This window comes from Ciconia boyciana, chromosome 3, assembly GCF_034638445.1.
Source record: "Ciconia boyciana chromosome 3, ASM3463844v1, whole genome shotgun sequence".
Classification (NCBI taxonomy): Eukaryota; Metazoa; Chordata; class Aves; order Ciconiiformes; family Ciconiidae; genus Ciconia; species Ciconia boyciana.
In genome coordinates this window covers 107158857-107171955 of record NC_132936.1, presented here as the reverse complement: position 1 = coordinate 107171955, position 13099 = coordinate 107158857, and the positions used below count along the sequence as shown (strand labels likewise).

Sequence of the window (13099 nt, the reverse complement as noted above, 5' to 3'; positions counted from 1 at the left end):
TTTCCCTATTTTCATACGTCTGTGGAAAAAATAAGATACTCTGTGAACATCTTTTTCATCATCTAGATCATACGGGTTGTAAAATTCAGTCTGAAGACCACTTACATCTGATGGTTCTGCTCTCTTACACATATAGCTTCCTCTGGTTAACTGCATATTTTCCCCGAACTTAGAGATAAGATTAAAAAAGAATAATCATCACTGTTAATTATATACGAGGTCCTGGAAACAGCAGCAGAAGTTAAATGCCAAAACAAAAAACAAAGAAAAAAAGAAGATTCACAAATTTTACACCTTACAAGAGTTTGGATTCAATAGAAGTTTATACTTTTTTTTTCTTCTTCTAGAGTTAAAAGAGCAATTAACATTTTTAGGTACACAATTTAAAAAAATAAGCTTTTTATGATTAACATGTTTTCAGTCTATTTCCTAAATGGCTTTAGCAAAATCAAATACAATTCCTACAGTTACAGCAGTTCAACATTTATATGAAGATATTTATACTGTAATGTTCATAATTATGCTCTCCACTTCCCGGAATGGCACTCTTTCATCACATAATTGATTTAAGTGTCACTTGTGAAATGTGTTGTACCCAGACGCATACCTGTTTTAGGATTCTAGCCAAATTCTTCTAAGGGGCTTTTACAGGGATAAATCAGGGGTTTAGATCTACAGCATTTTCTTAAGAGGAATGCAGATGCAGTTTCTCATTGGAAAGACAGCCCCATTTCCAAATTAGCCCAATCGACGACAACCTAACTAGAAGCAACATGATCTATACCACACAATTTGTGTTACTTAAACCCTAATGTGGTGCTAAAAGAACAGTGAAAAAATGTTTGGCTAGAGGCAAAAATTCAGCTCTCTTTCCTTCTGCTTCTTTGACTTAATGAAGAGACACACACTTAACTAATTGCTTTGGCAGGCCAGCAGGCTGTCTTTGCTTAATAATACCATTAGGAATTCCACAAGGGTTCAGCTTCTAATATTAAGGATCTTCAACATATGCTTTGTAAAAGTGAACCTCAGGATTATTTTCCTTTTAAAAAGATGCTTTTTCTCTCACTTCCTCGCACTAGTTGCTGCATCAGGCATAACAATGCACAAATATGCAACGTGCAGTCTGAACTGGGTACTTGTCTGTCACAGGAAAACTTACAGAGCACTCTGCTAACGAAAGGATGTTCAGAGCAACTCTGAGTTCACAAATAATAGAAAACTACCTTGCCCATATGCCTGCTTCAGGCTTGCCACACACATCTGTCTGAATTTGCTCAAAGGCACAATGGCTCTTCACTTTACAGGTCCGAGTTGTGAACATGCAGCAAAATTCCAGTTTCATATTCATAACAGAAAACCAAGAATCTAAATACCAAATTGGGTCACGATTTATCCTTCTTCACACTTAATTAGAATCCTCTTTTTGGCTAGTTCAGTGCTCATTCTAGATCTAGTAATCCATAACAAAGCAAAAGGTAGCCAAGCATCTGGAAAATGGCTGGCTTTTGTCTTGGATTCCACTCCATTTAAAAAAAAATAAAAATCATATAATATTTAAAGAAAAGATACTACTGCCATGATCCAACAAGTTTCCTCCCCTAACTGTTTTATGCAGTATAAAATATAGCAGAAAATATAATTATCAGCTTCATACAAATGGCTGACATTTTGGTTAAAATAGGGGCAGGGGTGGGGGACAACCAGAGATATAAACGTGTAACCAGTAAGGATGTTAACGTGCTCAGTCTAAAACCACAGCTTCCCAAACATCTACTTAGCAGCCTAACTTTCTATAACAAGAGATTCACTGAGACAGAGAGGAACTACGCATGAACACAGAGCCCTACAATATTGGCCTGTACATCAGCTGGAACGGGGCAGGCTCAGAATCAGATCACTCCCAACAGCTTTTCTTCCCCTCCAATGGGCATAAAGTCTCTGATCCAGTGAACACCTAATTCTTTCAGTCAGACCGGAAGTTCTACTGATACGTTAGCAAATGCATCACTACTCTACGTCCTAGCTGTTATGGTATGCTTCACGGCAGTAAAAATTGATGGTTCAAACTCTATCAAGCAGAGGTCATAAACTAAACGAACCCCCAGTCTTACACATCATTAGTCAGTGTTCCCACCTCTAGATTAGAGTAGCATTTAGTCAGCTCACAACCTTTGTCCCTCTGATATTGCTCCAATCTCAAAAGACAATAGCAATCTTCAGGAAATGACTGCAGGGTAAGAAACATTGCAAGGAAGTACCTCCAGACATAGATAGGGTAAGATGCTTAGGACCAAAGAAGGGCAGAATCTAAGACAAAGCCTTGCCATCTGCACTCCCTCTTCACCTGTAAAGGCAGCTCTGTGACCAACATTCTTACTTTACGCTTGGCATGACTGTTTTTGTAGTTCTTTATAGGCACTGAATGTATCTAATACACGATGCAAAGCCCTTGTACATAATTTTGGATTACGACATCAAGCTTGACGTAAGATTTTTGGAGGTGTGATACTCACAGTAGTGCTGTGAAGCCTGTCTTGGATTAGAGTTTATTCTGTCACAGCCTCCAGAAAAACTAAAGACATGGTTGCTACAGGCATGCTAGTAGATGACACGATCTGAAATGATTGGCACCTCATAGCCTCAAAGACCCCCCTGCACCTTACAAAGGAACATAGCACAAAAAAATATTGCAAGGAATAAGAAAAAGTTATGCTGATGACCATGTTCACGGGAAAACAATTTGCCTATCAAAGTGAAAAGGCATCTTCTGATCAAAGTCTCTCTCACTACTGGACCATCTTGTACACAGGGTCTCCAACTTGAATCGTTCCAGTTTTGTCAACGGCAAAGTATCTTCCAAACAGAGGGCTGGATTTGTGTATGTGTCGCTCAGACGGATCACATAAGCGGTAACTGTAGAGAGAGCACTTCTTTAGAATCAGTGGTAGCAAATTCTAAACATCAAAATATCAGTGATGAGAGAGAGGACATATGAATAGTGATGCCCTGTTTTGGTCACCATACTAGACTAAAAACTAAATATTACAATTAAGAGAACCAAGCAGTCGAAATAGATTAGAAAAGCCTGATTGTATTCACACATCCACGTATAACACATACAAAAGTCTTTATAAAAAGAAATGCCAAAGTTGCAAAGTTAGACCTTTAAATACTTTAAATACCTGTTACCCCAGGCATCCACCCTAGCAGAGATGAAAGAGACAGGGAATGTAAAGTTTGCAAGAAAGAAGAGAGAACTTCCTGAATTTTCTTACCATATAGAATTGCAGAAAGTAGAATGGAAGCCAATATACACAGACCTTTACACTGCATTATTATGTCCCACACATACTTCAAACCACTTTTAAAACACTAGTCTAACATCTGTTGGGATCTAGCCTAAATCCACTCTCACAGCATAAGAAGCACTGGTATTTTTACAACCTTTTCAATGTTTCCAGGGGCTCCTTCCTGTCCAGGACCCCAGTGTCTGGGTTAACAGTTGTTAAAATACACCTGCAATGACAGACAGCACCAAATCAATAATGGCTTCTTATCATAAATCTCTATACATCTATATAAAATAACGGTCTCAAATGTTTACCTGGCACAACACACTGTTCCTTTCATCTCCGCATCACCAATAAGAATCTCCTCCCAGGTATCCTGAGGGAAGGTAAACATTATGCACAGATTAGACATATCCACATGCAACCATTTTTCCAGGAGTGGCACAGTCATTCCTAGAAGAAGCAGCACCATTCCAGATGATCACCTTTACTTGCATTTTCAAAATAAGTACAATTATATTATGGTACTATTTTAATGAAACCACTACGGTCGCTGCATTCATCCAATTCAGGACCCACTAGTAATTACATCTGGAAAGAAAGGTACAGCAGTAACAAATCCCATTCTGCAGCGTGCACTTGTCTGAACCTAAAGCAAGCTTATTCTTACTGTATGTGTGATAATCTGATCTGTGACCTCTGGTAAGTCACCATTTTTGCAGAACGGAAATTTTTAGTGGAAGTAACTTTTCACTTCTTGTCTACACAAGCTTCCTATCACAATCCTTCTTGGAAGACAAAAACCCATTCCCATTTTAGGAACTTCTTAGATTTGTGAAATTATCAGATCTATCCAGAGCAAATTTGTTGGAGAAATGGCAACATGACATAAAAACACTTAAAAGCCACCATCACCAGTTCACTTCATCACCAGATACCTTCCTAGATAGTGTTTTTTGAACTATCAGAATATTGTCAGAGATGCCGTGATAGCAGTATTGCAAGGGTCAGTTTTACTCTTGTGCCACAGGCTATAAATTGACAGGGTGATGTTTCATAAATTGTTCATTTGTATCATTACTTGATCAATTATAGCATGCATTGCTTTCCCTACCTTATACTTAAAGATGAGCTTTTAGTAGCAGCCTGTCATTTAAATACACTTATTTTATCCTTTGCCCAGCTAAATGAGACCTGTCTCCTCCCTCAATATTTCACATGCACTGAAGTGGGCAGAAACTGTATCTCTCTGGAATCCAGTCATAAAAATCCCAGAACAGCAGCTTTCCTCATCCTTATAGGCACCACCACACAAGGAAACTGAGTTACAAAGAAACAGAACCAAGCCTTCAGAAAGACATTTAAAATAGTTACTTTACCTCCTCAAAAGCACTGCAATCTGTAACAAGAATATTTGGCCTGAAGTTCTGTATCTTAACTTTCTTCTCCAGCCTTGTATTTAGATCTTCCAGTGAAGCTTCTGAGAGGATCAAGACTGGGCTACAGTCAGGATAGGCAACCTACATAAACAAACACAAACAAATCCTAAGGCTGCTGTAACAGCATGGGAGCAAAGTTACTGAATGGCAAAAGGACAGATATGTTGGAACCAGTGGCCACATATTAGCCTGACTGTTAGGCTGCTGCATTCAAGTTTTAATTTTCCTGGATGTAGGTTAACAAAAAAAAATAACATGCCCTTTCCTATTTCAGTAACCACAGCAAGTTTCATTTGCTCAAATTGTAAAATCAAACTTCCACTTACAGAATTAAACAAAAATTATAGAAGCTACCACAACTTCTTACAAAAGAATATTGCATGCATGTTCCAGACATTTATTCTAGGTGTTACAGATGGAACTAAACTTAACATGTTTTACTAAGTTATGAAAGGTACTTAAGACGTTTATGGACCTGCTGAACTTATCTGGTTGACTATAATCAATTAATTGGATTTTCTATATAATGAATCTCTCTCATCACAACACCAGAGGGAGTTTCACATACGGAACAGCAATACTAAATTGCAACTGTTTGTTCATCTGTCTAAGTTTGCTTGGAAGTGGGAGGGCTGCCATTTTAGCAAACAAGGCCAATGAACAGTATTAAAAGAAAACTCCTATATATGCTAGTTCCACAGGGAAAAAAAAAAAAAAAAAAGGAATTTTGGCAAGAATTTTAGTGTATAGCCCTCCTCCTTACAATGTAAGTCTTTCTCTTACATTATCCTTTCCCCTCCTTGTACATGCCTTTACAACCACAAGAAGATGAGTGTTGAAATAACTATACAAACAATTCTGCCCTCTTTTCATGCTAGGATTCCTGAATGGCACCCCTCCTAATCTGACATCCCTTTTGCTGAAACCTACTCTTCTGTATTGGTCTCATTGCCCTTACATAATAAATGCATATGTATAAAAGTCCATAATTGAATATACCTTCTTCTCTTTGTGCAACAACCAGCAAAACACTGATGCCCTATAGATAGTAACATCACATCAGTAAGGCAAGGTACTCACAACTTGCATTTGCTTAAAAAGCTTATACTCATCAGGTACAGTTCAAACCATCTTCAGGTGAGAGAGTTGTTCAGACAAAAAGAAGGGCATCAGTGGCTCCAACGATCTGAGGATGTCTAAGCACAGCATCTCCTTTCCCTACCTGCATTAACTCTCTCTAATATCACACCTTCAAGCCTCTTCCCACAGAAAGAGAGAGAGATGAAACCTCTGTAACCTTCTTTGGATTTTAATTCCTAGGCCCACAACTATAGAGCCCTGGATTAAGCATTGTTCCTTTAAACAAAATACGAGGTAACACAACTCATACCACTACACTCCTAGACCTAACAAGGGATAGGGAACAGAAGTTTTCCATGCAACACAGATTACTCCATCAAAACATCTTTAAAAACGTAACTTTTTTTCTATTCACTGAGGCACAAAAGGAATGCTATTCTGCAATATAACAGTTCCTCTTCATATATCAGTATCAGACTCTTTAGCTGTGAATGATCAATAGCCTAGAACAGATTTAAAGTAAAACTTAAGCAAGTCATCTCATCACAGAAAAGGCGAATATTCATGTGGTTTAAGTACGTGACTACCCACCTTGCTAAACTGAGCTCAATCACCAATGACAGAATGGGCAGGTTTCAGTGGATGGGTGGGAAATGGTTAAAAGAAACTACTTCTGAGAAAAAGAATATTCATTTACCTCATCTGTGGTTCGGAAAAGGTTTATTATGTCCTTTGACTTTCTTGGCACCATGGAGGGCTCAAAGTGCACCAGTCGATATGGCTCTGAATTCAGGAAAGTGGTGATCCACTGAGCCACTTCATCTCCACAGTCCCTGCCTTGGATATCCAGTCCAAACACCCTGAAGAGTCACAAGACACATCAGCAAGTTAGCTGGAAAGCCGAAGGCTCAAGGATGCTTATTATTCAAAGGCAAACAACTTGTTTTAACAGTAGTAGCAATACGTAGTAAACAAACCTCCTGGATTATAACAAGGTGGAAGTTGGTTTCTGAATTTGGCACAAAGATCATTCCCAGTGCGCAATCTCCTTATGGTCACCTTGTTTTGGAAGCTAAGTAATATGGACATGGCTGGACGATACCAGCTGGTGAAAGAATGAGCCATGAAACAGCCTTTAGGTGCCCAGACCTAACTGTCACACGAATGACCAGTAACAAACCTACCTGTTTGCCATACTTTCAAGCAAAAAAAGGGTCTACTCTTGCATTTGCATGTGACTGCAACACCAAAAGACTTTCCCAGAAATCAACTGAAAGGTAATTAATTTTAGAAAATAAACGATAGTTTGAAAGGATGTGGTTAGTTACTGTAATTGACATTTACAAATGTTATTAATTGTAGATGTCCCTGATTGTTAAGGAAGCTTTCCTTCAGATTTTAGTACTGTAAAAGTTTAGCCAGAACTGAATGAAACTCTTAAGCTCAAACTTAAGATACTGAGCTAATATATATGCTGAGAGAGGTTAAATATTTATAATGGAAGCAAAGTCCATGGGGCATAAAAAGCCACTGGCAGCAGCATACAAACAAGTTTAAGCAAGGAACGCTTTCCTGGCAAGAAAAAGTAAAACCTCTACTCAATCTTCCAATAAACTTCAACACCAGTCACAAGTAGTTTTACCACTCTCTTTAAAGTAGTGATTTTTACCCAAATGCACCGCAGTTTCCTCTACCTCTGCAATCATACCCGGGACAGCTTAAAGCATAGAGATGCCCAGGCAGTTCATCTAGCCTGAGCCCAGCTGCTAGGAGCCCTCCTTTACTCATCTGGGGGAGAGATGAATCGTCAGGGTGCTGTCAGCAATATTCCTCCTCTGTTTGCTGGGATCCCTGTATGAACTCTGTGGCACAGGCTGGGACTACATGCCATTGCCCCATACAGCATTCAACTGCCTTTCTCTTCCCTACGTTCTCTCAGTCCCTGCGTGCCTTCTGGCTGGCATAACAGAGGTGAAGGTCTTACAGCTTCCAATGCTACTGTTTTCCACCCACAAAGCAGATCTATCCTAAGCACTCTGTGGTACAGGGATCCACAGGAATACATCGTGCAATTTAAGTATCTCAACACATACAGACAAAGGGCACAAATGAAGAACACAGACGCTTCTTAACCAGAGGGCTGTAAAAACCCTCTAGCATATTATTTGCACAAATAGAAACTGTGCCTACACAATGGCTTCAGTCCTACGTTTGGCTCCCCAAAACACAGGATTTTTAAATATCCAAGTAAAATCTGCAACTGGACTTACCAGTTTTAAAGATTAGCACCTGCACAGCCTTTTGCAGCCAGATGCACTATTGCATTGCCTCAGCAATAAACTACCAGGCATGAGCCAGCACCAATCTGAAGGCATCGTGCTCACCCAGTGGCAGAATAAATACAAGTCTGTGCAGAGGGCCTTGCCAAGCAGAGCGTACCGTGCAGTAAGACAGCTACTCCCGCGTGCAAGCTGGAAGGGAAGAATCTCAGAGCAAAAGACAAATCTTAATTTGCCTGAACACAGTACTATTCCCAAACCTCATTCTTACGAATGGCTAAATGGATCAGAAAGAATCAGCCTTGAGCTGACAAATGGCAAATTGTTTAAGCACAGCAGAGTCATACAACACCTCAGGATTCTTCCTGAGAAGTACAAGGCAACATTTAACTATGGGTATTGCTAATTTCACACCCTGTGACACCACCTACAATACCAGACAACTTGGTAATTTTTAAAGTCCATTTACATGAATCTAATTTTTGCTTATGTGCATTCCCAAATTCTAGCAATTTTAAAGCCAGAGAGTGCAATGGTTTATTAAGGCAAAGAAAGAAAAGAATCAAGAGAAGAACAAATCACTGAGATCTAAAACTGGAAAATCCAAGTTAATTTTTCATTACTGAAATGTATTTAGTCTATTTAAATATTTTTCTAATGGCACGACAAATTTTAGAAAAATAACATATTGAAAACTGCATGTTTTTGTAGTGTATGTGTCATTGGCTCATGTGTCATATGGTCAACACATACATTTTATAGACAGATTTTTAAAAGACTATCCTATTTCTCCATGAGAAATGCTATCATCTGTAACTTGCACCTGCCTTGTATAAACCAAGATACTGAGCTATGCTGATCAAGGGTTTCCACAGCAACAGATTTATGCTAAAAGCTAGCGAATGCACTTCCTTTCCAGCACTCTTTCAGTTTTAATTATAGCAGCTGGTACCTTAACCTTCTCTGCTATCCAAAGGAAAAACACTTATCAGTGTCTCTGTAGGGGCTAACAACATTTACAGTTACTAAATGTCTTACATATTAATTGACATTTTAGCAGAGAAAAGGTTTTCTGCTTCCCCCTGCCAATTTTCCAGCATGGATTTCAATACATGGATAAAATAACTAGGCCTGCATTCACACAACAAAACTCTAGGCACACAGCTAAATGACTATGTTTGTAACCCGTTCACCTGAAACACCTTTGAGGTAGCACCTACAGGGAATGACTTGCTCTCTGGGGATGCCCGTCTTTCCCCTGCGACCACAGAGTGAGCCTCAGGCAACCAAGTTTTTAATTTAGGCACCTCAGTTAAATGCCTACAGACAGGGGTGAGGGAATCTAAACGCCGACATCTCACCAATTCCAAATGCACAGCATGTATCCAAAACTGCTGATGCACATACTAACGGTGACCAAGAAATACCGATATGCATGACTGAGGCTCTCAGACGCAATTGCTCACCCAACCAAAATGAAAACACTAGAAGTAAACACAAATGAGTAAACACATATGAAGAGTGAAGATCACAGTTCATTTGGCAGATGTGTAACGTGTGTTTTTTCAATATTGTGTCATCTTTTCCTGACATTTGTTTTCACCAGTGTTTAGCAGATTAAAACTAGACCTTTTGTTATGACAATCAATCCTGGCCTCCTATATAACACACGGCAGAGAATTTCACAGAATGGTTTGGGTTGGAAGGGACCTTAAAGATCATCTAGTCCAACTCCCCTGCCATGGGCAGCAACATCTTTCACTAGATCAGGTTGTTCAAAGCCCTGTCCAACCTGGCCTTGAACACTTCCAGTGACGGGGCATCCACAATTTCTCTGGGCGACCCATTCCAGGGTCTCACCACCCTCGCCGTAAAAAATTTCTTCCTTACGTCTAATCTAAACCTACCCCCTTTTAGTTTAAAACCATTGCCCCTTGTCCTGTCACTACAGCCCCTGGTCTGAAGTGTCTCTCCATTACGTAGATGGGGAGACAGACCCCCACAGAAAAGAAGCAGAGACACCCAACTTTCACCCTCCAATTTCTGCATGAGAAAACGCAAACCATCACAGAGTCTTGAAAAGCAAAGCATGTAAGAGACAGTATTTAGAGATAAGGGAAGGAACCCCCTCCTTCTTCAGTACCTGCAGTTCTGCACACGATTTTTCCTGGGGAGCTTTATAGGCAAGCACAGCTTCTTCATCTCTGGGGCATCCAAGGTCAAGTGCCCATTTTCACAGCTGACAGAAATGAGGACCAGCCGTGGCTCCTGGCGAGCTGTAACCATGTGCCCATCTTCCTTGGTCACCAGCCAAAACCTGTAGCGTGACAGGGGACAGAAACGCGTCGAACAACGTTAAAGGCCGACGCCGAGCACAGGGTATTCCCGCAGCCCCGCGGCGTGCCGGCCACGGCAGCACCAGCACAACAGGCGCCTCTTCAAAGGCCTTGACGAAAACACCTCACCGACGCGGAGCCGGGACGGAGGCCTGGCAGCAGGGCCTGCCCCCGCCTGGGGCCGGGCAGGAGCCCCGCGCCTCGCCCCGCCCGCGCCGTACCTGTCCCGCAGCTCCCCGCTCCGCAGCCCCATCGGCGTCACCTGCGCCCGCCGCACCGCCACCCCCCGGCACGACTTCACCGGGTACACGAAGAGGCTCAGCACCGTCCCCACCCGCTGCAAGCGGCGGCGGCGGCCCGCCGCCCGCCTCCGCCCGCCGGCCCACCGCCAGGCCCCCAGCAGGGCGCCCAGCGCCAGCAGCGCCGCCGCCCCCCACAGCCAGCCCGGCCCCGCCGCCCGCAGCGACAGGCCCAGCGCGCCCCGCGCCCCCTTCATGGCGACTGGGCCGCGGCGGCGGCGGCGCGGCGCCTGAAGGGGCCGGGGCCGGGGCCGGGGGCGGGCCGAGGGCCGGCGGCCGCCCCCCCCCGGCCCCGCCGCCCAAGGGGCCCCTCGCTGCGGGCAGCGCCGCGGCGGCCTGCGGGGCTTTGCCCACCACCTGCCCGCCGCTTCAGGCCGAGGCCTCCGCGGGGCCCAGACCTTTGGTGGAAGAAAGAGCGCGATCACAGCGTGGAAAATAAAAGATCGGGTGCGCGCTGGCAGTGTCCAGCTGGACAAAATACAGGCAGCAAATACAGGCGTTTCTTTTACTGTCTGGGCTTCTATTGCAAGCGATGTTGAGGAAAAAGTATGAACTGCGTAGAAATACATGAGTATGTCAAATTCAGCCGTTTGGGTCGACGCAGAGAAGAGGGGGGAAACAGGTGGCTGGAGGCAAAGAGCTGGTGTGGGGGGTGGCAAATGGCGCCTGAGGTTGGGCTGGGGCCCGTGCCATTCGGCCGCCTTGGGGCGTCTGCCTGTGCCGGCTGCCTGGTACCAAACCCGTGAGACCCCCTCCGAGAGCTTCCCTCTTGTCGGCAGGGTCGCGGGGAAGTCACTTTGTGGGACACCCAGCTGCGAGGCAAATAAGACTTAGAACAGGCTGGAGTGGCAAACACCTCTATCGTCGCAGGTCTCTCCTCACAGGCAAAGCAAGAGCCTTGGCTGTTGATTTCCCCCAGCTCCGCCATTCTCGCTTGCAGGGATCTGAAGGTCGAACTCACAAATTGAAATTTTTAGGATCAGCGTGCCGAGACCAAAGTCCCAGCAGGCAGAAGACAGGGAAGCTCAGTGTTTGGCATTTCTGAGAGATTCAGACAGCCCAGCCATGATGGATTACTGGAAGTACTACATCAATGGCATCCTGGCGGACAGGAACGTTGAAGATGTGGCTATCATGGGCCTCTCTGACAACAAGTACGTGTGGTTGGCCAAGCCAGGAGGGCTCCTTGCAGCCATCTCGCCTCAAGAAGTGGCCTTGATCACAGGCCAGGATCGGAAAATGTTGCTGCTAATGGGAATCACTGTAGCTGGCAAAAAGTGCAATGTGATTTGTGACAACCTGCTGGTGGATGAAGACAGCCTGATGGATGTCAGAAGCAAAGGCAGTGACATCTGTATTGGCAAGACCCCCAAAGCCCTGATCTTCCTCCTGGGCAGGAAGGGAGTCCACAGAGGAGCCCTCAACCAAAGGGTCCATGATATGATTGTGAGCATGAAAGCATGAAGCAAGTAGTGCCAAAGAGACAGACATCTTCTGCCTGAGCACAGAGGCACGGTCGTTGCTGTGGCAGAGAAGGGAAATAAAGCTGGTTTTGTTGCATATGTCTTTGCCTGCTTCTTTCGGGGTGTGGGGGAGATGCTGGGCAGGCAGCAGTGCTGGGACACTAACAGTCTACCTGACCAGCTATGGTGCAGAAGGGAGTAACATCTGCATCCCTCATCAGGATGCTCAGTATTACTTGAGTGGTCCCCTGGCCATGTTGGATAGTTGTTCCCTCTTATTCTCATTTTACTGACTGATTTTGGGGTGAAGGTCTCTGATAACATTAGCTTTGGGAGAGGGCAGAAGGGAGGGCAATCCCTTTGCTCTCTTGTTCACCACTTTGCTGTTTAAATCATGCCCTAATGCCAGTCAAGGTTTTTGAGACCTTTCTCCTTGTACAATGTCGTGGTTTAGCCCCAGCCGGGAACTAAGCACCACGCAGCCACTCGCTCACTTCCCCCCGGTGGGATGGGGGAGAGAATTGGAAGAGCAAAAGTAAGAAAACTCGAGGGTTGAGATAAAGACAGTTTAATAGGTAAAGCAAAAGCCGCGCACACAAGCAAAGCAAAGCAAGGAATTCATTCACTCCTTCCCATGGGCAGGCAGGTGTTCAGCCATCTCCAGGAAAGCAGGGCTCCATCACGCGTAACGGTTACTTGGGAAGACAAACGCCATCACTCCGAACGTCCCCCCTTCCTTCTTCTTCCCCAGCTTTATGTACTGAGCATGACGTCAGGTGGCATGGAATAGCCCTTTGGCCAGTTTGGATCAACTGTCCTGGCTGCGTCCCCTCCCAGCTTCTTCTGCACCTGGCAGAGCACAGGAACCTGAAAAGTCCTTGAGTAGTGCAGCAACAACTAAAACATCTCT

General features: G+C 43.8%; 2 protein-coding genes across 2 annotated transcripts; one reads left to right on the top strand and one right to left on the bottom strand.

Annotated features, from left to right (window-relative positions):
- Positions 1–309: 309 nt before the first annotated feature.
- On the bottom strand, positions 310–10990 carry LOC140649573 (mitochondrial amidoxime reducing component 2-like). Its single transcript, XM_072856984.1, has 7 exons — positions 10649–10990; positions 10235–10408; positions 6510–6672; positions 4673–4813; positions 3608–3669; positions 3448–3519; positions 310–2916 (listed from the first exon to the last, which is right to left on the bottom strand). The coding sequence occupies exons 1-7, from the start codon at positions 10921–10923 to the stop codon at positions 2790–2792; spliced, it is 1014 nt and encodes a 337-aa protein (XP_072713085.1). The 5' UTR covers positions 10924–10990; the 3' UTR covers positions 310–2789.
- On the top strand, positions 10986–12267 carry PFN3 (profilin 3). The gene has a single exon (XM_072856985.1). The coding sequence runs from the start codon at positions 11792–11794 to the stop codon at positions 12188–12190; it is 399 nt and encodes a 132-aa protein (XP_072713086.1). The 5' UTR covers positions 10986–11791; the 3' UTR covers positions 12191–12267.
- The last annotated feature ends 832 nt before the right edge of the window (positions 12268–13099 follow it).

Excerpts from the sequence above, each read along its gene's own strand:
- LOC140649573 (XM_072856984.1), bottom strand. The coding sequence starts at position 10,923 with ATGAAGGGGGCGCGGGGCGCGCTGGGCCTGTCGCTGCGGGCGGCGGGG. Across the intron at positions 10,409-10,648 it reads AGCGGGGAGCTGCGGGACAG|GTTTTGGCTGGTGACCAAGG; the intron begins GTACGGCGCGGG and ends GTCACGCTACAG. Across the intron at positions 4,814-6,509 it reads TTTTCCGAACCACAGATGAG|GTTGCCTATCCTGACTGTAG; the intron begins GTAAATGAATAT and ends TTGTTTATGTAG.
- PFN3 (XM_072856985.1), top strand. The coding sequence starts at position 11,792 with ATGATGGATTACTGGAAGTACTACATCAATGGCATCCTGGCGGACAGG.